The sequence below is a fragment of the Vicugna pacos genome, chromosome 18, assembly GCF_048564905.1.
Source record: "Vicugna pacos chromosome 18, VicPac4, whole genome shotgun sequence".
NCBI lineage: Eukaryota > Metazoa > Chordata > Mammalia > Artiodactyla > Camelidae > Vicugna > Vicugna pacos.
The window spans coordinates 40,535,609-40,561,639 of record NC_133004.1 but is presented as its reverse complement, the minus strand read 5'-3'; the positions used below and the strand labels follow the sequence as shown (position 1 = coordinate 40,561,639).

General features: G+C 46.0%; 1 protein-coding gene across 1 annotated transcript in view; it reads left to right on the top strand.

Moving 5' to 3' along the window:
• Positions 1-26,031, top strand: part of COL26A1 (collagen type XXVI alpha 1 chain) — a 190,129-nt gene that overhangs the window by 94,271 nt on the left and 69,827 nt on the right. The window contains exon 5 of the mRNA XM_072943162.1: positions 9,386-9,483. Within this exon, the coding sequence (XP_072799263.1) occupies positions 9,386-9,483 (98 nt within the window). The remainder of the gene's footprint in view (positions 1-9,385; positions 9,484-26,031) is intronic.

Here is a 26,031-nt window from a genome sequence, read left to right as displayed (position 1 = left end):
GATGAAAGTGGCCATGCCCTGTTCCCCATCCCTGCATCCCTCCGTTTCCATGGAGCTCCTCACTGTGTCTTGGTTAGCATTGCGGTGCCCAGCCTGGGACTCTACCTGGTGCAGATTATTCATGGATTGTTATATTCATTTCATCGGTCTTTATTGTGCATATCTGATGTGCCACACCCTGAGCTAGGCCTGGGTTTAGTGGAAGAGACAGACATCAACAAATGATCACCCAGGTGGGTGTATATGTATAAGGGTGCTAAGTGTTTGGAAGAGAAGTCAGGGTTCTATGACAGTGTAAATTGAAGGGACTCAGCCTGCAGTGGGGTGGGTGGAATTGAGGGTGGGCTGGTCAAGGAGGGCCTCTCAGAGGAGGTGGCACTTCTGCTGAGCCTTGGGGCTGCACTGGAGTTAGTGGGCATCTTGGGCAGAGGGAACAGCAGATGACAAGCCCTGATATGGGAAGGAGCTCTGCAGATTCGGAAACTCAAAAGCTGATTGCTGCTTGAGTTCTCAGTGGGGTGGAGGAGGGGGGAGCTGGGGGGCAGCCAAGGTGGACAGTGGCCAGATCTTAGAAGTTTATGTGGTCATACTAAGGATTTATTTTTTTTGTCCTAAGATTACAGAGCAGCTGGGAAGGGTTCTTGGAGGAGATTTGTTCTTTGAAAACATCCCCAGAACTTCTGTGTGGAGTCAGGAATACTGGGGGAGGTGGTGGAAGCTGGGGTACCAATCAGGGGCCATTGCTGTGATCTGTGAGGGCAATGATGGAGGCTGGACCAGGGTTGGGTGTGGGGAGCAGTGGGCAGGTAGGAGCCACTTGGTGGAGGTAGATCTCCCTGGGTTTGTTGGGGGGGGGTGGTTAGAGAGGGGCAAGTTCAAGGTTTCCATGAATATTTGTTGAGTGAACAACAATCCCCAGGAGAATATATGTCCCTGAATTTGCTGGGTGACCTTGAGGGAAGTTCCATGATCTGCCCTCCAGAGGGAGCAAATACAAAGAGTTATACATCCCTAGAATTGGTCTGTCTTGGAAAAAATCCCTAGGGCTAGTGAGGTGGGAGACACTAGATGGGAGATTCCAAATTGTATCTGGAGAATTTAGAGTACAGGGATCTTTATGTTGTTGCATCTCAGTCCAGACTTTACTGGGGGCTCAGAGAAGCAGGGACAGACTTTACAGACGGCTCAGAGAGGTGGGACTTGCTCGGTGGCTCACAGGTGGGGAGAGATGTATTGGGATCCAGTGTTGGTGAGGACGTTTAAACCATCCAGTCTATGATGTTTTGATATGGCAGCCTGAGCAGACTAATACTAATACTGAGGGTAAATTTGACAAAAGATGTGCACACTGCTGAGGAAAGTTTAAGAAGATCTAAGTAAATGAAAAGGCATTCATGAATAAGAAAACTCAACATTATTAAGATGTCAGTTCTCTACAAATTGATCTATATTTTCCATATAATCTTTATCAAAATTACAGTGGTTTTTTTTTTTTATTTTGCAGAAATTGAAAGCTAATGAAAAAAATTCTATGAAAATGCAAAGGACCTAGTTGTCAAAGACAACCTTGAAGGAGAACAAAATTGGAGGACTTAAATGACCATATTGTAAGACTTACTAGAAAGCTACATTAATTACAACAATGTGGCTTTGGTGCCAGGATAGACAAGCAGATCAGTAAGACGGAATAGAGTCAAGAAACGGATCCACATTTAAACAATCATTTGATTTTCAACAAGGCACTAAAATAATTTAATTTTAGTGGGAAAATTTAGGCAAAAAGAAGGTATTTTCAATAAGTAGTGCTGGAGCAAGTGGATATCTACATGGAAAACAATGAACCTTGCTCCTTCCCAGCAGATAATAAAGTTTAAAAAATGATAAATTGGACTTGATCAAAATTTAAAACTGATCATTAAAAATACCCCTGTAAGGAAAGGATAAGGCAATCCACAGACTGGGAGAAAGCATTCACAATACATGTAGCTGACAAAGATCTCTCATAGCGAGTATATCTCTATTATATATCTCACAGATCAAAACGAAAAAGACACAAAACCCAATTTAAAAGTGGGCAAAAGACTTGAATGGGCACTTCACAGAAGAAGATATCTAAATGGCAGACATGAAAAGGGGTTGAACTTTATTTAGTTAACAGGAATTGCAAATTAAAACCATGATGAAAGAGTGCTGCATACATCCTAGCATGACTGAAATGAAAATAACTGACAACATCAAACATTGGGGAGGTTATGGAGCAACTGGAACTCCTACACGGCTGCTCGGTGTGTGAACTGGTTCACGCAGATAGGTTTGGGACACCTGTTTGTAGCATCTACGAAAGTCAAAACATATAGCCATCCTGTGGCCCATCAGTTCTATTTCTAGGTATACACCCTAAGGAAGTGAAAATGTGTCCACAAAGATTTGTACAAGAATGTGTATAGCATCTCTATTCATCAAAGCTCAAAACTAGGAGCAACCCAAATGTCCATGAACAGGAGAATAGACACATTGTAGTGTCTTTCTGTAATAATGGAATATTGTTTAGTGATACAAAGGAACAAAATAGTGCTACACTAAACAGCATAGGTGAACCTCACAGACATAATGAATGGAGGAGTGAAGGAATGCAGACACCAAAGAGTGCGTGCTTTAAGGTTTCAGTTATATGAAATTCTAGAACAGGCAAAACTAACCTCTGGTGAGAGAAGTCAAGAGACTGGTTATGTCTGGGGGCTGGGTCATTGACTTGGAAGGGGCACGAGAGGACTTCGGAGCAATGGGGATGTTGCTGGACACATAGCTAAGAGTTCATTGAGCTAAACACTGGATTTATATACAGATCTTTGACTTATGATGGAGATATGTCCCGATAAACCCATTGCAAGTTGGAAATACCATAAGTCAAAAAATGTGTTTAATCCACCTAACCTACTGAAAATCATAGCTTAGCCTACTCTGCATTAAATGTGCTCAGAACGCTAACAGTAGCCTACAGTTGGGCAGCATCATGGAATACAAAGCCTATTTTACAATAAGGTGTTGAGTATCTCATGTAATTTATTGAATACTATGCTGAAGGTGAAACGGGACGGAAGAGTTTACACCATTGACACACACAGCTGAAAGCACATTGGGCCTGAAGAATGTCTGAAGTTAATTGCTGGATGATGCAGATACAGGGTCATCAATCTCTCTCTCTTCTGATGAGGCTGGAGAATAGCTGGTAGCAGGCACCGGGGCACCGCACTTGTTGATGGTTTAGCAGGCATAGTGTTCTTCGGGAAGATACCAAGTTTTGACTGTACAGTTTGTTTCTTCTTCCCATTATATATTTCTCTATAGCAAGCAAGAACATCTGTATCTGCCTGTCAGCACCTTTGAACTGACACTGACATTCATAATAATTGAACGTTCATTTCTGCTGACCTCCTTACACCACTGCTGATAGTAGCAAAGGCATCTACCAGCTCTTTGCTATGAACTTTCTTGGTGCCTTGGGTAGAACTTCTTCCTCTGCTTCAACTTTTTTACTTCTTCCTTCCTCCAGTTCGAGCAGCTCCTCACGGGAAAGTTCTTCAGCCTCAGCACCAACAAGCTCATGAATGTCCTCTTCATCAATGTCCAGTACTAGCCGTCTCCCAAGCACTGATATCTTGTTACTATTTCATCAACAGCAGAATCTCAGTTAAAGCCTTTGAATGTGTTCACATATGTCTGCAAAACTTTATTCCAAATGCTGTTCACGCATTGCCACGTGACTTCTTCCCATGCTGCCGTGATGGTCTGGAGAGCATTTAGAATGTTAAAAACCTTTCCCAAACTCTCAGAGCGTTTCACCAGATCCAGTGGCTTCAACAGCTGGCACAAACGTTTGGTGTAAAGAGTGTGGTTTGAACATAGTGATGATGCCTTGGTGAGCTGAGTGCGTGCATTTGTGTTCAGTGGCAAATACACAAGCTTGACATCAGGATGTCTATCGCCGAGAGGCTGTGGATGCCCTGGAACGTCGGCTAAGATCAGCAGAATCTTAAATGGGATGTTGTTTTGTCTGCAACATTCTCTTGCCTGCGGAGTAAAAAGGCTTCAAAAGCCCAGCTTCAAACAATGTTAATATCATCCAGGCTTTCTTGTTTTGGCGATGACGAACGGGAAGTGAATGCTTGGTCACATTCTTGAATGCTCTAGGGGTCTCTGACTGGTAGATTAGGAAAGGCTTTCATTTGAACCCTGCAGCATTTCCACCTCAAAGCAGCCTTACGTGGTCTTTTTTGTTGTTGTTGTTGTTGCTAATTTTTATTTTTTTATCAAAGTGTAGTCGATTTACAATGTTAGTTTCAGGTGTACAGCAAAGCATTTCAGTTAAACATATACACACACATGCACACACATTTGTATATTTTCAGATTCTTTTCCATTACAACTCATTATAAGAAACTGAATATAGTTCCCTGTGCTATACAGTAGGTCCTTGTTGTTTATCTATTTTATATATAGTAGTGTGTATCTGTTAATCCCAAACTTCTAATCTATGCCCCCACCACCACTTCCCCCCGGTAACCACAGTTTGTTTTCTATGTCCATTACATGGTCCTTGAATGCCTTGAATCCTGGCATTGTCTGAGACTCCTAATGAATGTCTGTATGCTCCGGCATCTACTTCCAGAACAAGCTCATTTCATCGACATTCAGTATTCTGGCAAATATTTCTCATCCACGTTACCCTTTGCAGCTCTTCCTTAGAAGCTTTGGCACCTTCAGTTCTGGCAGTTGCTGCCTCACCATGGATCTTCATAATATAAAAATTATGATGTCTTTTGAAATATTGGAACCACCCGTGACTTTGTGTAAACACCTGCATGTTTGTAGGATCATGGACGTGCTTCTTTAGTACATTGAAAGTCCTCTTGCCTGGATTGTCAGTAGGCTGAGCAGCATGAGCTTCTGGCCGTGATCTTCGACCCGCGTGATGAGCACTCTTTCCCTAGCGTCAGTTGGCCCGGCTGTTTTCTTCATGATGACAGTGAACTTAACTGATGCAGATGATTTCACTGTGTTACTCATTTGCTTCTTATCCTTTAAGAGAGTCGAGATTTTTGAGGGTAGAAGTCCTGACTCGTGTGTGGTGGCCATTACTGGCTTGCCGCCTTCACGCTGGGCAACATCTTGAGTTTCATCTCAGAAGTAATTGCCTTCCTTTTCTTCTCACCAGAAGCAGGAGACACAGACAGGCATTGTGTAGACTTGATGGGATGGGAAAGCACAAAACACAGTATCTAAAAGTTGCTCACAGCACAGTACCCTGTAGCGTCCTGGTGGTTTCCCCTTGAGACCTGAGAGATGCTCAGTGTCAGCAGAGAGTATGGTATGGCATATTACTAGCCCGGGGAAAAGATCAAACTGCAAAATTCCAAGTCCGGTGTCTGCTGAGTATTTCTCACTTTTGCACCATCACAAAGTCAAAAAATTGTAGGTCGAGCCATTGTAAGTTGGGGACCATCTGTGTTATTTTTCTGCATGTAAATTATATTTTATTATAAAAGGAAAACAAATCCATTATAATATGAGGAGTGAACTCAGCGCTTTCCTTCCTAGCCCTACCATCACGTGGAGTCACGTGTTCACGTGTATGATGCAGGATTAGGGCCACCACTCTGGCAGAGCGGAATCCCTGCCATCTCCTTCATTCTTTTGTTCCTAGTGCATACACAGCAAGTGCCTCACATAGAAAAACCAAGCTTTGCACAAGGTATTGGAGGTGCTGAGGATGGAGCCTGTAAACTCTGGCTAAGGGTGGGGGTGCCTCACAGAGAAGGGGATGTTTGGGTCACATGCTGAAGGCTTTTGGGGAGGAAAGAGTAAAGGAGAAAGGGCGAGTAGGACGAGGAGGATGCATGTGCAAAGGCCCAGGGGCAGGAAGAGCCACTTGTTGTGCTGTGGTGGGAGGGGCCTTGGCTGGCAGTGGTGGAAAGAGGGAGGGTAGAAAGGTAGGCAGGGCCTTCTCTGTAGAATCTAAAGAGTGTTATCTTTAGTCTATGGGAGCCACGGAAGATTTTGAGAGAGGGCAGTCACAAAACCAGATCTGCATTTTAGAAAGATCACTGGGTTTGCGGACTGGACCCCAGTGGAAGGGTTGGGAGTTCGTCATGGATGTTGTTCCTGCCCAGACTGGGGATAGGCCATGGATACTTGCACCTGCCCTGGGCCTTCAGGGGAGATTCTGGGGGCTGAGCCCTGGCCTGCTGGGCTGGTGAAGCAGCGCCACCTACTGGCGTGCCCTGCTCCTGGACTTTGCAGGTCACCAGGATGCTTCTGGGGCAGGCCAGCCCCTGGCCCTCAGGATGAGGGACAGAAGGAGACTGTCCCTGGGGGATGAACTCTCCGTCTAGTTCAGGGGCTTAAGATTGGTACCTTGTGCAGATGGAAGGAGGAATAACACAAATTAATATTACTAGGTTTAGCCAATTCTGCCTGGGTTTGGAATCTAATTCCACCACCTTCTAGCAGCATGACCTTGATAAAGTTACTTAAGCTCTTGGTGCCTCAGTTTCTTCATCTGTAAACTGGTAATAGTAATAGTATCCACCCGGTAGGGTTATGATGAGTCAACAAGTGTAAAACACTCAGAACAGTGCCCTGGTCCCTGGTGAGGACTCGGTCAGAGCTCTTATTAGCTCTTATTATTTTATCGCCATCCTCACTCAAGGCATGAACTGATGGATGCCTGGTGCCTATGGAGGGTTCACGGGCTGGAGGGCAAGGGACAGCCAATGGCACTGGGGGCCTGAGGGCAACCATGGGAGCTGGAGAAGGGCTGGCCCACGTGGCTAAACAGCTCCAACTCTCTCCTGACCACAGTGGGGCTGGCCGAAGGGTGTGGGCCAGGAGGAATGAGGTTGGATTGCGTTCTGCAAACCCAGCATCTGTACCTCCCTTTCTGCTCTCACACGGGCCTGCCCGGTGAGCTTCACGCCCAGCATCCCAGTCCTCGGCATGCAGGCCAGGAGACAGGCCCCCACACCCTTGCCCCAGTGGCCTGTGCCAGCTGCTTCCTGCCTTGGATCTGAGAGTCCAAAGCCCTGGGTTTGCTCTTGGACCCCTCTCCGTGAAGGAGACTTCTGCCTCCTCACTCGAAAAGTTCCTGCCGCTGGCTACACACTGCCACCCTCCCCACCACCACCACTCAGAGCTCCAGGGGGAGGCTGGTTTGCCGGAATGTTTATGAAACATGAGTGAGAGGATTTTTTTTTTTAGTGTAACAGGATTTTTCAGATTTAGTGCAGTATTTCTGAAATTCAAAACATGACTTGTGTGTTTTCCTGTCAACAGTGCATCTGTAGACGTCATGCCTGCTGCTCCCAATTAATTCATCATTTTCCCATTCACGAGTAAGTTGCTCAGTGTCAGCAGATGCAAAGTCTGTGAAGTCATGCCATTTTGCTTCCAAGAGGAAGTCATGTAGACTTGATCAGGCAGCAAAGTTATAATGATGCATGTCAATTGAATAATAAAACCAAGGTTTTGCCCCTCGTGAAAATTAATGATATATTTGTGTGTGTTTGTGTGTGTGTGTTTATCGAGGTATAAGTGAGTCTCAAGTGTACAACATTGTGATTCGATATTTGTATATATTGGGAAATGATCACCCAAAATAAGTCTAGTTAACGTCCATCATCATACAGTTACAAAAAAAGTTGTTTTTCTTGTGATGAGAACTTTTAAGATTTATTTTCGTGGCAATTTTCAAATGTGCAATACTGTGTTACTAACTATACTTGCCGAACTGCACGTTACATCCCAGACTTAGTGTGACTGGAAGTTTGTAACTTTTGACCACTTTTGCCCATTTTGCAGTGCTCCCTACCCACTGCCCCCCAGCATCTGGCGACCTCCAGTCTGTTTTCTGTATCTATGAGCTTGGTTTGTTTTTGATTTTTGTTTTTAGAGTCCACTTACAAGTCTGTAAGTGAGAACATATAGTATTTGTCCAAGGTTCATCCATGTTGTTGAAAATGGCAAGCTTTCGTTCTTTTTCATGCGGAATAATAGTCTGTTGTATATGCCTACACCACGTTTTCTTTATCCATTCATCCGTCAGTGGACACTTTGGTGGCTTCCACGTCTTGGCTATTGTAAATATAATACTGCGGTGAACGGGGGCACAGGTATCTTTTTGAGTTAGTGTTTTCACTTCCTTTGGATAAATACCCAGAAGGAGAATTGCTGGATCATATGATAGTTTTATTTCTGATTTTTTAAGGAACCGTCATCCTGTCTTCCTGGCTGCATCAGTTAACACTCCCACCAACAGTGCACATGGGGTCCCTTTCCTCCAGCACTTATTTCTTGTCTTTTTTTTCCTTGTCTTTTTGATCACAGCTGTTCTAACAGGTGTGAGGTGATACCTCAGTGTGGTTTGGTCATACGTTTTATATTCACTATTCTTGGCATTTCACAAAATAGTATCAAACTTATTTTTAAGAAAAAAATGGCAAAACAGTGTGAAAATTTACCGAAGAATCCCACAGCAGTGTGTGGGAGCTTTTCACTGCTGCAAGGGCCCCACTCCCGAATCGCAAGCTTTCATTGACATGTCTCTCTCTCCCATCCGCTAAGCCGGGATTTTCTTGAGGATGAAGACTTAGTTTTATTCATCTGTGCCCACAGTCTTGTATGTAGTTGGGACTCAATAAATATTTGTTGGACGAATCAACCACAAGAAGTGATGATTGGGAAACAGGTTGGAATTAAATGAACTTGTGGGTGGTTGGAAGCTGTGCAGCTTTTAATGATGTTTTTCTTTTCCTTATTCCTTGTCCTGATCGGTGTCTCAGCTTGGGCCGCCACAACGAAATATCCCAGACTGGGTGGCTGCAACAACCAAAATTTATCTTCTCAGACGGCCACCTTCTCTCCGTGTCCTCACGTGGCCTTTCCTCAGTGCACAGAGATCTCTGTCTCTTCTTAAAAGGGCACCAGTCTTATCAGATTAGGGCTCCACCCTTATGACCTCATATAACCTTAACTATCTCATAAGATCCTATGCTCAAATACAGTCGTGTTGTGGGGGGTTAGGGCTTCAACATATGAATTCTGGGGAGACATAATTCAGTCCTTAGCAGTCATTTCCCCACCGTAGGTGGCCACTCTTGGAGAACTGTGGGAAGGCAGAGCTGGAAGGGACTTTACAACACACCTGACACAGAGAGGGGTGGTTGCTCACCCAGGGCTGCAGAGCCAGTGGGCACAGAGCCGGGACAGTGGACTCTACTGCCTAGAGGGCTCCCGGGAGCCTGGGCTGGGTGGTCTCTGCATTAGTGGGATCTGGGGTGGGCGGGTGGGTGCTCACACTGTCCTGACGCTGCCCTTGTGTTAGTTACAGGACTCTGATCAGACCCACGTACAGAGTGTCCTACCGCACGGTGACGGCGCTGGAGTGGAGGTGCTGCCCTGGCTTTACCGGGAGCAACTGTGACGAAGGTGAGTCTGCCAGGGCGCAGGGGGCCGGGCGCCGGCTGCGCTGGGCTTCTGAGGCTTTGGGTGCTTCTCCCTCTCCTGCCCTCCTTCTGCGAGCGGTTCTCCTCTCTTCCAAGTTTCTTCTTTTCCCTGAGCACCTCTGAGCCAAATGCTGTGGACTGGCCCATCTGGGGTGAGTCTGGCACCCTGCCCGTGGGCACTGAGGTGGGGTTCTGTGTACATGGCTTGGACTGAGTGTGGAGAATCAGAAGCCCTGGCCTGGGGGAGGAGCTTCAATTTACAGCCTGTTTCTTTTGCTCTGGCCCTGACTCACCCAGGAACTGGGGCAGGCAGAGCTGGGTGTTTGGGCTCCGAGCCAATGTGCAGGAGGGCCCATGAGCCTTGGAGATCAACTGTTGTAGGATAAGGCAGACGGACCTGGTGGGCGGCTTCACCCTGCTGCCTCAGCCCTTCTGCCAGGCTGGTGCCCAAAGGGAGGCCTGCAGGAGGGACCCAGAGCCCTGGGGCCCGGGCTCAGTCTGGCTCCAGAGCCTGAGGGGAACAGACAGCATCACCCAAGTGGGAATCAGAGACAGAGACAGGGCCAGTCACCGCTGCCCTCAAGTCCAGGAAAGTGGGTCCTGCCCAACGAACAGGTTTGCAGCTCACCTGGTTCTCAGAAGAGCTGGGCAATCTGAAGACTCAAGGGTCAGATTTATATTTGGAAACAGTAGCTCTCCTCAACCTTGACTTTGTGACAAAATTATTCTCTTACTTTTTTTAATTATCAAACTTACTGATTTTAGTTATATGTATGTATATTTAGAATATAAGCACTATATTTATATGCTTTTATTGTAAACTGCCTATAGGCCTTGGAATTACAAATAATAGCGTAACAGCAGAAATAGCAGTAATAATAATGATGACAGTGCTTCAATGAGCCTGTGGCCCAAAGCTAAGCTGAAGAAAGGGGCTGGGATGTGGAAAAGCCCAATGGTACCTCCTTTACTGATTTTTGAATCTGATTCTGGGAGGGGAGGTGGGCAGCCTCCGGGGCTGGTCCACACTTAGGGGCACAGGACTGCCTGGGCCTTTCTTTGGGGAGAAACAGAAGAGAGCCCAGGTGTGAGGGGGTGAGGAGAGGCCAGGCTTCCCCAAGTGAGGGTGTGGGTGGCAGGACCTTGTGTTTATGTGTTGAATGACCACAGCTCACACCGGGTCCCTCACTGAGGTTGGAGGCCCTCAGAGGACCTCCACGTGGGAGAGAGGACCGCTCGTGGGAGAGACCTCTGGTCCTTTCAACGGAACAGAACAGACCTGTAGTCTGGGTTCTGTGAGGGGTGGGGAAGGTGGAGTTTCAAGGAAAGTGACTGATTGACCCTTAAGTGACTGACTCAGCGCTTTTCAATGACCAGTAAAATGAACACTGTTGGCTCCACCAACTATAATTGTGTGTCTTCATGTCTGCCTCCCCACTCCCCTCGCCACCCTGCAGGACTGTCTGATTCTTCTAGGGGTAACTGAGTCCTGCCTGAATGAGGCCCCTTCCTCCCTCTCTTGGAAACACCGCAGTGCTAAATTGTATATGTTTTCATCTCTTTTCGTATTCTCTTTATTAGAGAAATGAATGAACCACAGGATGGAGTATAAGTCTCAGAATGTGGAAGTCATAATTCTCACCCAAGTAGCATGTGTTTTATTGAGCTCCTTTACTGAGGGGACCTGCGAAATGGCAAAGCTGATTCAAAAGAAATTAGAGAAACTGATGAGTTTGCAGATTGGGGTCCCCAAGACCATCCTCCAGTTGCTCCCCTGAACCAGAGCTCGTACATGGCGGCTTCCCGCAAGGCTGAGCTGTTTCTAGCCCCTCTGGTGGGTGAGCTGGTACCATATGACCCAGGGATGCCCCATAAAGCACATTGTTAACAAGACTGTTTGGCATGGCCCAAGGCTCCCAGGTAAACAAAGACCCTCTTATCAGATAGGTCCTTTTAAGAGCTTAGAGATACCTTCCAGGAGCCAAGTGCAAAGGTCAAATCTCTCTTTGGGTAAGCTTAATTCTTTACTAATACATATATGTGTGTGTGTGTGTGTGTGTGTATGAATATACACATATATAGTATGCAATATATTTTATACATATGAAATACATGAAAATATAAGATAAGATAAGATAAGATACCTGAAATAAAATCACTAAGTTAGATCGTATAGGATGATAAAAACAAAACCTTTGGGGTTTTCCTCTCTTTTGAGCAGAAAACATTTATGTCTCACCAGTTTTGTACAGGTTAACATCCACCTTTGCAGGACCTGGGCTATAATATGTAGTAAATGGCAAATAAACAAAATGACCTTCTCCCAGGATGTCACGTGACCCTTAGGTGGGTTCATCAGAGAGTGCTCTAGCCTGACATTAAAAGGTTGGGCCATCACCTTTTTGTATCCATGTTTCGTGTCAACGTTGTCAGCCTTTAATTTTAGCCATGCTAGTGGGTATGAAATGCTTTCTCAGTTTGATTTTAATTTGCTCTTCTCCATTGGCTTATGATGTTGAGCATCTTTTTGTTTGCCTAGCCGATACGCTTACTAGCTATTCTTGTATCTTCTTTCGTGAAGTGTCTGCTCAAGACTTTTGCCTGTTTTTGAGTTGTTCATTTTATAAGAAACAGGCAAACTGTTTTCCAAAGACGGTGTTAATGTTTTATACGCCCGCAGGCAAAGTATGTTCCAATTGTTCCACACTCTTGCCAACATTTAGTGTTGTTAGTCTTTTTAATTTTAGCTGTTCTAAGAAGAATGGAATGGTATGTAATTGTAATTTCCTCCTTTTTAAGACTTTTGACCTCTCTAGTTCCTTTGCATTTCCATAAAATTTTCACATCCACTTATCAACGTATACAAAAAAGTCTGTTGAGATTGGGATTAAGATTATGATGAATTTGCCGACCAATCTGAGGATATCTTAGTAGTGACTCTTCTGATTCATGAACATGGTATAGCTCTCTGCTTTTATAGGGGTTTAATTTTTCTCAGCAATATTTTGTAGTTTTCAGAGTAGAGGACTTGCTTGTCTTTTATTAAATATATTTTTAAGTATCTTGTACTTTTTAAAAATGGGATTGCTTTTAAGATTTTTATGTTCTAATTATTTTGCTGCTAGTATATAGAAATACATTTGACTTTTGAATATTGACCTTGTGCCTGAAAACTATGCTAAGTTCATTTGTTAGTTCTATAGCTTATTTATTGATTCTTTTGGATTTTTCACAGAAACTATCATGTCTCCTGTGAATAAAAATTCTTGCTTCTTCCTTCAAATATTTTGCCTTTTATTTCTCTTTCTTGTCTGTTGGACTGGCTAGAACTTCTAGTGAAATTTTTATTAAAGGTGATGAAAACAGATTCACCTGCCTTGTTCCTGGTCATAGGAGGGAAGTTCTCAATATTTCAGAATTAATTATGTGATAAAGTATATGATTAGCAGTAGATTTTTAAAAATATATGTCACTTATCAGATGAGGACAGTCGCTTCTAAGTTTGTTGAGTGTATTCATCAGGAATAGGTGCTGGATCTTCTCAAATGTTTTTTTTTTCCTGCATTTATATTGAAGTGATTATATTTTTATCTTTTATTATGTTAATGTGGCAAATTGCATTGATTTGGGATACTAAACTAACCTTTTGTTCCTGGGAATAATCTTATTATTACTGGGATAAATCCCATTTGGATACATTATTCTTTTTTGTATTTCTATATTTAATATTTATGTGTAATCTTTTCTTATAATATCTGTCAGTTTTTAGTTATGAGGATTATGCTGTTCTCATAAAAAGAATTGGGAGATTTTTATTCCTCCTCTGTTTTCTGAAAACTTTTTTTTTTCGAAAACATTGTATCACTTTTCCCTTAAACGTTTATTTGAACCTTGAATTCACAGTGAAACCATCTGGATCTGTAGTTTTCTTTGTGGGGAAGGTTTTGATAACAAATTCACTTTCTTTCATCTACATAGGGACACACATGTTTTCTGTTTCTTATTTTAATAATTATTTACACATTTTAAACCAATTTTATTAAGGTGTAATTTACATACAACTCATTCCATAGATTTAATTTACACATACCAGAAGACAGTTCAAGTAGTTTTGACCCCATGAATAATTTTCCATGTAATTCTCTTCCCTCTGGTATTCCACCCACCAAACTGGCCTCAGCTTCCCTGAACTCTGATTTCTGTCTCTTCAATTCAGACAGATTACCATGTTCTGCTTAGTGCCACCATCATGTGCTCCAGTCCAGAAGGTGCTTCCAGCAATCACCTTGTTTGTTTTCCTTCTCTCAGGAATCGCTGCTCCACATTGTTCAATGTCTGTGAACATTTGTATCATAAATTTCATAGCATTTTCTACGCCTACCCTCAGTATGAGTTAGTCTATCATGACTAGAAGAAGTTGCATATTTTCCTTTATTGGATTTTTAGTTTTACTTCTCTGTATCATTTCTTAGTAGTCCTTCTAAGGATTACAGTCTACATCCTTAACTTATCTTAGTAATCTTAGAGTAAATATGGGACTATTCCTTGTAAAATGAAAAAAAAATTAACTGCACAATTTCATTTATCTATCTCCATGATCCTTTATACTATTGTTTTTATATGCTATAAATATTAATGTCTTATCAACTTTATAATTCAGTATTATACTTTCTGCATTAAACAGTCAGATTACTATTTAAGAAGTGAAGAAAGGAAAAAAAAAAAGTCTTCTTTTTACCCCATAGTTACCATTTCTGGTGATCTTCATTTATCCCTGGAGCTCTGTGCCTTCATCTGGAATGTTTTTTCCTCAGTCCCAAGAAATTCTTTCAATATTTCTTGTAGTGTAGATCTGCGTGCAGTGAATTCTCTCAACTCAAAAAAAATTTTTTAGTATCTATTTTGCTGTAATATTTCCCTATCTATCATAAAATACACATAACATAAAATTTACAGCTTCAGCCATTTTAAAGTATATAATACAGTGGTATTAAGTAAATTCACAATGTTTTGCAATCATCACACTGTCTAGTTCTAGAATTTTTTATCACCCCAAAGGGAAACCCTATACCCATTAAGCAGTCATTCCTCATACTTGCTTCCCCTTGGCCCTTGGCAACCACAGATCTGCTTTCTGTCTCCATTGATTTGCCTATTCTGGATATTTCATATAAATGGAATCATACAATATGTGGCCTTTGTGTCTGGCTTCTTTTACTCAGTGTAATGTTTTGAAGCTTCATCCAAGTTGTGGCACATATCTGAATAATGAATAATATTCCATTATATGGCTATACTACATTTTGTTTATTCATTCATCAGTTGATGGACGTTTGGGCTGTTTCCACCTTTCAGCTGTTGCTAATAGTGCTGCTATGCACATTCACGTACAAGTTTTGTTTGAACACCTGTTTTCTATTCTTTTTGATACATACTTAGGATTGGGATTTCTGAGTCATATGGTAATTTTCTGTTTAACTTGCTGAGGGACTGCAAAACTGTTTTCATAGTGGCTGCACTAATTTACATTTACAACAACATTATCTCCAATACCTCATTTTGCATTAATTTTTGAATATTTTAATTGAGTTTATAATTGTGATTGGTGATTTTTTCTTACAGTACTTGAAACAGTTTGGTTCTTCTATTGTCTTTTTGCATCCATTATTTCAGATGAGAAGTCTGCTGTCTTCATATTGTTGTTTCCATACTAAGAATGTTTCCTTTTTTAACCTTCTGGTTGTTTTCAAGGTTTTTCTTTCTCCTTGCCTTTCAGCAGTTTGACCATGATGTTACCAGGTGGGATTTTTAAAATCCTGCTTGAGGTTCTTTGAGCATCTTGGATCTATAAGTCAATGTTTTTGACCAAATTTGGAAAATTTTGTCCATTATTTCTTCAGATTTTTTTTTTCTGCCTTAGTCTCTCCTCTTGAGGTTCCATTTGCACACATGTTAGATTGTTTGATAATTGTCATTAAGGCCCTGTGTTTTTTTCCCTCTGTTCTTTAGATTGGATAAATTCTATTGCTCTGTCTTCAAGGTCATTGACTCTTTTTTCTGACTTTTACAATCTTCTGTTAAGCCATCCAGTGAAAACTTCATTTCAGATACTGTACTTTTCAGTTCTAGAATTTCTTTGTGTGTGTTTGTGTGTGTGTGTTTTGCTTATACTTCCCTGATAATATTTCCCCATCTGTTCACTCATTATGACCATAATTTATTTTACATCCAAGAATTTATATGTAATAGCTGTTTTTAGGTCTTTGTCTTACATTTCCAACATCTGGGTCAGCTTATGGTTTGTTGGTATTAACAGTTCTCTCTTGACTTGGGCAGCATTTGCTTGCCTGCTTTCTTCCTTCCTTCCTTCCTTCCTTCCTTCCTTCCTTCCTTCCTTCCTTCCTTCCTTCCTCCCTTTCTTCCCTCCTCCCTTCCTTCCTACATTCCATGTTAATAACGTTTGCTTGTATACTGGCCGCTTTGAATGATATGTTGTAGAGACATTTCTTGCAAGAGTGTTTATTTTTGTTGTAGCAAGCACTTAAATCATGGTACATTTGTGAAGGCTTGGCTTTTATACTTTATTAGGGTGAGTATGTGAATCTCTTAGACCTGGGATAAAGTTTTTACACCTAAAGCATAGCCTTTCTGTGGTTCAGAAGTTAACTAAGCCTCCTAACTTGGAGAGACAAGCCCTAAATCATCTCCCTTTTATTGGACAGCAGCTGATATATCTGCTCAGCTTTTGTAGCCTTCCACTGTTGTTTTCTGCTCACTGGAATCTCCCCTACACATGCATAGTTCAGGGGTCAGCCAAGGATTTTAGGGTAGTTTGTACATAGAGTCTGCTCCGTTGTTCCCCCCCAATTAGATTTCTTCCCTCAGTTTCCAGGTCCTCTGGCAGTCTTAAGACTAAACAACTGCAGTGTTTGATTTGAGTTCTGGCCACCCTGCACTGCCTGAACTGGGGTGTGCCCTCAGGGGAAAAGCCACGTAGTGTATAGAATTCCCTTGGTGCTATTCCCTTTTTGCAAGGGTTGAATTCCCATCAGTTTCTGCTGGCTTTTTGCTGCTCTGTAGTGCCTTCAAACAGTTGTTTAAAATTTTTTATTTAGAGTGTGTTATTTTTGTCTAAAGTGGAGTTAGTCTGACACAAGCTACTCCATCCTTACTGGCACTGGAACATCATGGACATCTTTTTAGTTAAATCTTTGTCCACACCTTTAATGATTTTCTTAGGATACATTCCTATTCAGAATTATTGGGTCAAGCAGCATATACCACATCAAGGTTTTTAAACCATACTGCCAAAGTAACCCCCAGAAGTGTTGTTGATTACACTGCCATGGACAGATTGAGAAATTCTGGAGGGGAGAGTGTTGTCATCATTGATTTTCCATTGTGGTGTCCGACACAGTACCTGGTACTTTGTTAGGGTCTGTAAAGGCTGTCGACTGACTCTGCACCTGGAACATGATTTCTGGCAGTACTGATCAAAGGAGTCAGCATTAATCATGGGATGTAGGATCATTATGTCATCACTAGAGCTAATTTTAAGAGTAGTTCCTTAAGCTACATTCCATCAGTAGATGTCCCCCTCTGAGAGTTCAACTGGCCAGTAGCAAAGTTCTAACCATCACCTTTTTCTTTTTTTTTTTAACATTTTTTATTGATTTATAATCATTTTACAATGTTGTGTCAAATTCCAGTGTTCAGCACAATTTTTCAGTCATTCATGGACATATACACACTCATTGTCACATTTTTTTCTCTGTGATTTATCATAACATTTTGTGTATATTTCCCTGTGCTATACAGTGTAATCTTGTTTATCTATTCTACAATTTTGAAATCCCAGTCTATCCCTTCCCACCCTCTACCCCCCTGGTAACCACAAGTCTGTATTCTCTGTCCATGAGTCTTTAGATTCCACATATGAGTGATCTCATATGGTATTTTTCTTTCTCTTTCTGGCTTACTTCACTTAGAATGACATTCTCCAGGAGCATCCATGTTGCTGCAAATGGCATTATGTTGTCGGTTTTTATAGCTGAGTAGTATTCCATTTTATAAATATACCACATCTTCTTTATCCAGTCACCTGTTGATGGACATTTAGGCTGTTTCCATGTTTTGGCTATTGTTAATAGTGCTGCTATGAACATCGGGGTGCAGGTGTCATCCTGAAGTAGATTTCCTTCTGGATACAAGCCCAGGAGTGGGATTCCTGGGTCATATGGTAAGTCTATTCCTAGTCTTTTGAGGAATCTCCACACTTCACCTTTTTCAACATCATATAATCACGTCAGTATTCCTCACCTCTGAAAGTGGTACTTTCAGAAGGGCTTTCAGTCCCGTTATTCTCTATTTCCATGGTATAGATGCGGCTGTAGACTGTGTCCCCCAAACTTCATGTTGAAACCTATTCCTCAAGGTGATGGCATTGGGGGCCTTTGGGAGGTAATTAGGTCATGAGGGTGGAGCCCTTATGAATGGGATTAATGACCTTTTAAAAGAGACCCCAGAGGGCTCCCTTACAGCTTCTTCTATGTGAGGACACATGAAGAAGACAGTTGCCTGGGAACCAGGAACTTGGCCAAAGTCATCCTGCTGAGAAGTGGCCAGTGCAGAACTGGAACCTGGGTCTCTTGCTTCTGATCTGATGCTCCTTACTCTAAGTTACCCTGGACCTTTCAGGTCTTGGGAAAATCCACACAAAGCTGTCCCAGCATAAGGGGCAGGTCAGCCGGACTCTCAGATGGTTCCTTCCTGTAGTACCTAATGTGGCCTGGTCCCTGGCATTTTAGAGGCCAGCTCTCATGTTGCCTTAGTGTCATGGAGGAGGTTTGCCACAAACTCATCAGGAGATGATAAGTTTAATTCAACTAGGGGCTTTTTCCTCTGTGTGTGTGTGTGTGTGTGTGTGTGTGTTTGTGTGTGTGTGTGTGAGCTGGAGTCCTGGCCGGAACAGGAAATGAATCCTCTGGGCTCCCGTATGGGCAAGGGCAGGCCGGGGTGAGGTGGCTTAGCTAGTGCATCCAAGCAGTGCACTGACTGATTTGAGTCCAAGACGATGCTGATTTTTCACCCCTGGCTCGAGCTCTGTGTGTGAGTGTGCTGGTGTTTTGAATGGCTGAGGGTTCAAAGCCAGAAGGAGTTCTCTGGGGAGGAGGCTGCAGCCTCCTGGCCAATCTGCAAAGCTCAGCATGTTAGGGAAGCGGCACTCAGTGACTCTGATGGTGTTTCTGAGACTTGCCTTCCGTGGCTGCCATTAAAGGGAGAGACAAGCAAGTAGAGCCATTTAGTCAAAGTAGCCTGGGGGTTCCAGGCACTGTGCAAGCTGCTTGGGTCCCATTGATGAAAAGGGGACCTTGGGGTGGGGAGGGTGTAGCTCAGTGGTAGAGTATGCTTGGCATACACGAGGTCCCAAGTTCAATCTCCAGTACCCCCATCAGAACAAACAAACAAACCTAATTACCTGCTCCCCCCCCCCACAAATTTTTTAAAAAAGAAAGAAGAGAGAAGCTTGGGCTCTCAGATGGAGTGTGTGTGTGCGCTGGTGGTTGCCGGGGGCCATAGGGGTGAGCAGATAACCCTAATACTGTGAAGTATAGGCTTTGCTAAAGTTATGTTTGAGGTGCTGTGGGGCCCACAGGAGCTAGGAATTGGTGGTGGGGGGTCTTCCTCCAGCTCAAGACCTGACCCTCTGGATCCAGCTCAGCTCACTCTCTCAGTCTGCGCTCCACTGGGCGTCCTTTCGCTCCTGTAGGTTTCACTTTTCTCACCCACTGGGTTCTTCCCATCAGCACATGAGCACATCAAGCATCTCTCTTCTTTAAGAAAACAATCATAGGCGAGGAGGGTATAGCTAGGTGGTACAGCGCATGCTTAGCATGCACAAGGGCTGGGTTCAAGCTCCAGTACCTCCATTAAAAAAAAACCTACATGAATAAATAACCTAATTACCCTTCCCCCCCCCCTCAAAAAAGGGGAAACAATCCTACTGAATCCGCATCACCCTTTAGCTACCAGCCCACCTTGGGCTTCCTTTCTTGGCCAAGCTTCTTGGAAGAATGGCCCATCTTCCCCAGCTCGGCTTCCTTGCTTCCAGGGTCTTCTCTAACCTACGAGGTCCAGCCTCTGCCCTACTTACTGCCCAGAGAGTCTTTTCATCACATGACCAGCCACTGGCCAAGAGCTAGAACCCAACACATTTTTTGAGTGAATGAATGATTGCAAAGGCAGTTTTTACAGGTGTGAGATACGAGGTTCAGGTGGTGAATATACAGTTCCCCCCATTGTATAGATGAGTAACTGAAGCGCAAAGAACTGTTGATATTTATGTGAGCCCCGCTCGAGCCAACGGGGTAGCGGGAGGCCGAGTGATGGAAAGAAGAAAGTTCTGTTCCCACTGCCCTCTTGCTGGCTGGCTGAGCTGGAGAGGGCGTTTCGTAGGGCCTGACTGTTCGGGTGCTTCTAACACCTGTCTCTCTCCTGGCATCTCTGGTAGACCTCAGGCCCTGGCCCAACGAGGAGCATGAGCTGAGGGTCTGCTCTGTTCAACATCTGCTCTTGCTCTCAGACAGCGTGGCCTCACTGATGAGATTCTGGGCCCTTTGATGTCCCATCCCAGCGTGGAGCGGTTCCAGCCGCCGAGATGGGTTTTGTTGTCAGGCAAACATCTTTCGGCACCTCCCGTCATGCTGTGTGGGGCTGTAAATATCCACAGATGTCACTTGCCATTTCTTTTTCTGGAAAGCGCTTGCACGGGGGCTGGCCCAAGTCGCAGGCGCAGCGCTCGGCTGCCGGGCTGTCTGCACGTCCAGAGGGCTCTCAGCGCTCCCTAAGCTGCTGCTGCTTTGCGCATGGGCATTTCACAGGGAGTGGCAGGGGCCAGAGTGATGGTGTGGGAGATGATGGCTAAGTGCATGAATTTTCTGAAACTCTTCTGGGCCAAGATTACACGACCCCCAGGGGAACCTGGGCACTTCCCGTTGGCCACAGGGATCCTGCGTCTCTCCAGGGCTCTAGAGGGTCCAGGTGTAAAAGAGGGCTCTCCTGTCACTCACTCCAATGGGCTGAATGCAGGAAGGGAGATGGGGGCCTCCACCGAGGTCTGGGAAGGGCAGGCAGAGCCTGGCAAAGTGAGTCTCTCGTGCTCTAATCAACCACCTCTTTGGGAGGTGAGTTCAGGCCACCCTAGAGATGGGGGGCTGCAATGGTGCAGACACGCTGGGCTGAGATGTGGGGGAGCTGTGCATGAGAGAGAAAGGTGGGCTAGGCCAAGGGCAGGAGACGTGTGTTCCACCCGCTGCTTGGCTGGGCCAAGGCAGCCTCTGGCGGGGGTACTTGGGTCCCTTAATTAGCTTCTGAGGCTCCAGGGAGAGCACATTCGCCCCCTAAGTGACCTGCTAAATGCCAGTGAGCTTCTCTCCAGGACACTCAGGAAAGGAGTGGAGGACTGTCTAGAACATGCATGTGCGTGGGGAGAAGTCCGGGGTGGTATTAGGAAAAGAGGAGAAAACATGAAGAGAGGAGTAGTTAGCTAATTCAGCAGATCAAGGAGATGGTTTTCTTCCTCCTCCTCCTGCTCTTCTCTGGGGCCAAGTCCACACACGCTGGGGCTCCAGGTCACACATTTTGGCTTTGGGTGGCTGTGGGAGTTGCCAGGGCCAATGCACTGAAGAGGTTGGCCAGTCGCCCTACTGCAGGGAAACATTTACAGAACCTTCTGCCTGGGGCCGGGGTCCCAGGCAGTGAGCGCATCACACCCACGCCATGCCTGGGTGAGGGAAAGGGCCTTGGCCAATGTCATCGGCTGTAAGTTTCATCTGTGCTCTGCTGTCCCAGGCTGAATAGAGCCAGTGGCTGGCAGAGGCCTTTGGTCCAGCCCAGCCCCACCCTCGAGATCTATGGGGTTGATGGTTTGGGGCCAGCCTGTGCTTAGCAAAATCCTCGGCCTGTTATGGTGGATGAAGATGGATGGACCACTCCCCCACAATCCCTGGAACACTTTCTGCTTGATGACTGCATCTTCTAGGTATTTCTGCTTCCCTTCCTGGGACCTCCAGGACTGCAGTATCATCAGCAGCTCCCCATACTGCTTACTGGGGACGTCTGTCTCGGCCCCGGATGACACGTGGGAGGGTTGGGGGAAATCTGGACCCATCATGACAGTTCTAGAACTGGGATGCACTGAGGCCTGGAGAGCAGAGGCGTCTACAGGATGAGTCTGAGTCAAGCAAATCACGAGCCCCATGCCTGAGCTGAGGAGGGGCTGACAGGGAGGTGCCCTGCAGTGACCCATGATCTTCAGGAGTGACACAGCCGGGAACCACCCTCTCCTTCCCCAGAAGAGGGGTCCAGACCTCTTAAAGGGCAAGGACAGACCACGAATGAAAAGCAGAAGTGGGCTCACTGGACCAGGCTGTCTCTGTTAAAGCCTGCTGCTGTCCTGATCCTAAACTCAGTCTTTTCTAGAAAGAGGATGGAGGTGGGTAAGGGTTCAGTCCTTCTGAAGGCTGGGCAGGACATTTTCTTACAGTTGATCTCAGTGTGGCGCAGAGAGGGCCCAGCTTACAGGATACAAGGTTGGAAACTTCCACTGCAGGGCCACCAGGCCTCCCTGGTGAGGAGGTGGTGGGAGCTGAGTCTCCCACAGCCGCAGAGTCAGCTGCCCTGTGGAAAGCACATGCCAGAGCTGGGTGAGCCTGCGCTCTCGGTGCCTGACTATTACCCTCACCAGCCACACTGGAGCTGGGATGTCAGCTTGGAGCAGGAGGGCATTTTGAGTGATGCCTCATGGCAAGAGGTGGTGGAGATGCTGGCCCTATGTCACCAAGCCACACTCCTCCTACCTCCTCAGGGGACACCCTGGGTCCCCCAAGGAGGCACGATGCAGCCCCACTCGGCACTTTCCTGTTGTGTCATTCTCCATACAAAAGGCCGCAGAACTCGTGATCAAGCAGATAGGCAGAGTTCAAATCCTGGTTCTTCTCCTTTATTTTGGCATCAGGTGACCCTTGGAAAGTTACTTGAATCTTTAACTATCATGCCTATAAAACAGGCCAAGCCTGCTACTCCACAAAGCTGTAGTGAAGCACAAACACCCTCCCTGCTCAGGAAATGGTCACTAGATCATCCAATGTGCCGAGGAAAAGAAAAGGATCAGGATGTTAGAATGGAAGTCAGCTGAAGGGCAAAGACAGTTCATTCTTGCGATCCGAAGAGAGATAGCAGGCAGTTGGGGAGGGGGTGGGACTCTAATCCTCCCTCACGAGAGGCTCCAGCAGGGCAGAGATGAGGAGGGTCTCTTAGGGGAAGTCCGAGGGCTGCGGGTCCCCACACCACCCCAGGCTCCTCTCATTGTAAGCTATGAGAGGACCTGAGAGGAGACTTCATGTTCCCACGTCTCCTGCAGCGCCACCCAGTGGTGGTCTGTGTCCGCCTCCCACTTGTAAACTGAGGCCAGGCTGGCGGCTACTCGGATGGGGCAGGGCTGGGTGACTGGGAGGGTGGCCTGCACCTGGGTTGGAAGGGTAAAGGGGACTTGGGGGCTCCCGTGGACCAGAGGTGACCGCAGCAGAGTGAGCTGGGCAGGACGGTCCTAGATGTTCCACGGCGTGGGCCCTCTCCCCTTGTCTGAGGAACTCCCTTGGGACCAGACACAGAGGACCGTTTCTACCTGCAGAGAGCCTGGGACCAAAGGGCAGATGTAGTGCCGATTCTGAGTGTATGGGTGTTTGGAGGGGTTCAGCTCAAGGAACCTCTTGCTCCAAGCTTCTGGTGCTTTTCCAGCCCCAAACTTCCTTTTTTTTTGATGGAAGGATAGCTGGTTCCCTGCCCCCACCCTCAACTGGGAGGTGATGTCACAAGGCTGACAGTGGGGTTTGGACAGGAACAGACTAGGGAGCCCACCCAGGCCCATCTGTTTCTGGAGAGGCTGTGGTCCCAGCCCCGCACAGTGGTACCTGGGTCCTCATGTCCTGGGTAGATAGGCTTGGAGAGGCAGCTTCTTTAATATCTCATCTGAATAATCCCGCCCTGGGCCTGTGTCTGTTTATTTCCAGTCTCTCATCATACAGTGTCTCGGCCTCTCTCTTGCTGAGCAGACTCGGTTTCCCCAATCGTTTTCCAGGCCAGACAGGCCACCATGGCCTCCATCTTTGCCGTCCTACCCAGTTCTCCCTGGAGACCTGGGGATGAACTGCACCCTGATGAGCAGGCGGGGTTTCAGTAGGATTTGCCTTCCGGGCTCCATTTAAACACTTTTCTTCTAATGCCATGTGACTGACTGCTCAAGGCCAGCTTGGGGTCCACTGGGAGCCTGGGAGGTTTTCTTTGCAGAGTTGCAGCTCCCGGCCCCAGGCTGAGGGAGGGGAGGGGAGAGCTCCGGCTTTGCGGCCTGGCCAGTGCATAGGCCTCTTACACCCCGCTGCAGACTTCAGGAAGCGCCCAGCAGTGATAGCAGGCGTCCTGCCCCTTCCCATGTGACCAGAAACCCATGGACAGAGCTTGGTTATTTCACAGATAGGACAAGCAGAATGGAGAATAATGTCTCACCTCACAGAGGGCCTGTACATGACCCCCTAGAATGTGGAGTGAGCCAGGCCAGCTGGCCCCGGGCAAGGGCACCCTGGGCACCAGGGGGCAGTGGCTTCCCACACAGCCCGGAGGAAAGGAAGGGTATTGTCCTGCTTTGCCAGTGGTGTCCCAGTGTCCCAGTTAGAGCTCCCAAATGGGGCATCTAACTTGGTGGGCTGGTGTGTCCTTTACATTCTCAGCACAGTGGAGTGACCGGTCTATCCCTGCAGAAGGATTCTGTATCCCTCACTCGCTTGGACAGTGGAAAGAACACAGGCTTCAATACAGACTGAGAGTTGAAATCCTGGCTCCACACGCTCGCTCTGTGGTCAAGTCACATCCTCTCTCTGAACCTCAGTTTCCTCGTCTATAAAGTGGGCACAATGATACTCGCAGAATGATTAATTCTACTGCACATCAAATGAGATGAACAAGAAGTCACTGATGTGGCACAGCAGGCCCTTAATAAGTGACTTGCTACTATTACTGTTCTCCCACCTTGCCCGGAGCAAGTGCGGTGGTGTGGGAAGTCTGCATCGACTGCTGGTGGTGTCTTCCCCTTTAGAATCTGAGGGCTTAGGACTGAAATGGATCTTAAAACCTCTCTTGTATCCCTGTGTGTGTGTGTGTGAGAGAGAGAGAGAGAAGGAGAGATTTAGTCTCTGCTGGTTTTAAACATGACTGGGGTCTGAGTATAGCATGAGATTTAGGCCCACAGATTCCTGGGCACCAGGGGCTGCAGAAGTGGGGTTCACCTGGCTGCCAGTGACTCTGACAGAGGGAGGGCATCCAGAGACCCAGGTCTGGCTGCCAGTGCTGGGAACCCTGGACTAAGGGCCACATGAGTGACCTCACCCGCCGAGGTGCTGTTCCCCTTTAGGGAGTGAATATTTGTAGCCAGATTCCGCTTCAAGGCAGTGTGACGGCTCCCAGCCACGTGACCTTTCTAAGTCACCTGCCCTTTGGTTTCTCTCCTGGAAATGGGGTCATTTCTGCTGGGGAGAGGGCACCTTTGAGGTCTGCGAGCCTTTTTTCTGGGCTCTGGTTCTGGGCTCCCCTCAGCCGGAGCGAGGCTGTTGTAACAACGATGCTGAGCTCTGGTTATTGTAAACTTCCCGCAGAACGAGGCATACCTTACTATGATGTCATGTCTAGACACCCAGGTCAGGTATAAATTATGGAGACAAAGTAGCATGTTCAGTGGTTAGACTGTAAAATTTTAACGAGAGATTTCTGTGACTTGAACATGTGCTGGGGAAGACTGCTCTGGTGGAGGAGGAGGAGGAGAAGCACTTACTTCCTTTTTTTACTTCCTCTCTGGCATCTGTAGGCATCTGTAGGCGGCAGGTACCACCTCTGGGGCAAGGCCCTCAACTCATGGAGACTCGGGTCTCAGGGGGCGGCTTCCTCCAGAGCAGGAAGTGACCAGGGCTGGTTTCTGGATAACTGGTAGCTGGAGCTCTGCCCTGCTGAGCTGGGGGACCTTGGCCAAGTCACAAGTCGCTGGGCCTCAGTTTCCTTATCTGTAAAATGGGGGTGGAAAAGAGAATCTTCCAGCACAAACATTTCCACCTCCTAATCCTCTACGACCTGGCAGAGCAAAGCAGTAGACACGCATATCGAGCAGAAGGAATGCCTTTTTGCTTTTAAGATCTGCCTCCTGGGGCTTTGGGGATGAGAAATGTGGCAAGACAGAGGAACAGCTTTGTAGGCTGTAAAGTGCCATGTCGATGCGAGGGGGCCTGTCCTGGAAATCCTGGGGTCTCTTTCTCTGGAAGGGGCTGAAAGTTACGCTGGTAGCACACTAGGGGCTATCTTTGTGGAAAAGATGGACACTGTTGTGTTTTTGTTTTTGTTTTTCTTTCTAACACCAAATACATGGTTCCAACACCAATTCTCCAATTCTCTGACACCGACTGGGGGTTCAGCACTCCAGTTCAGTTCTGAT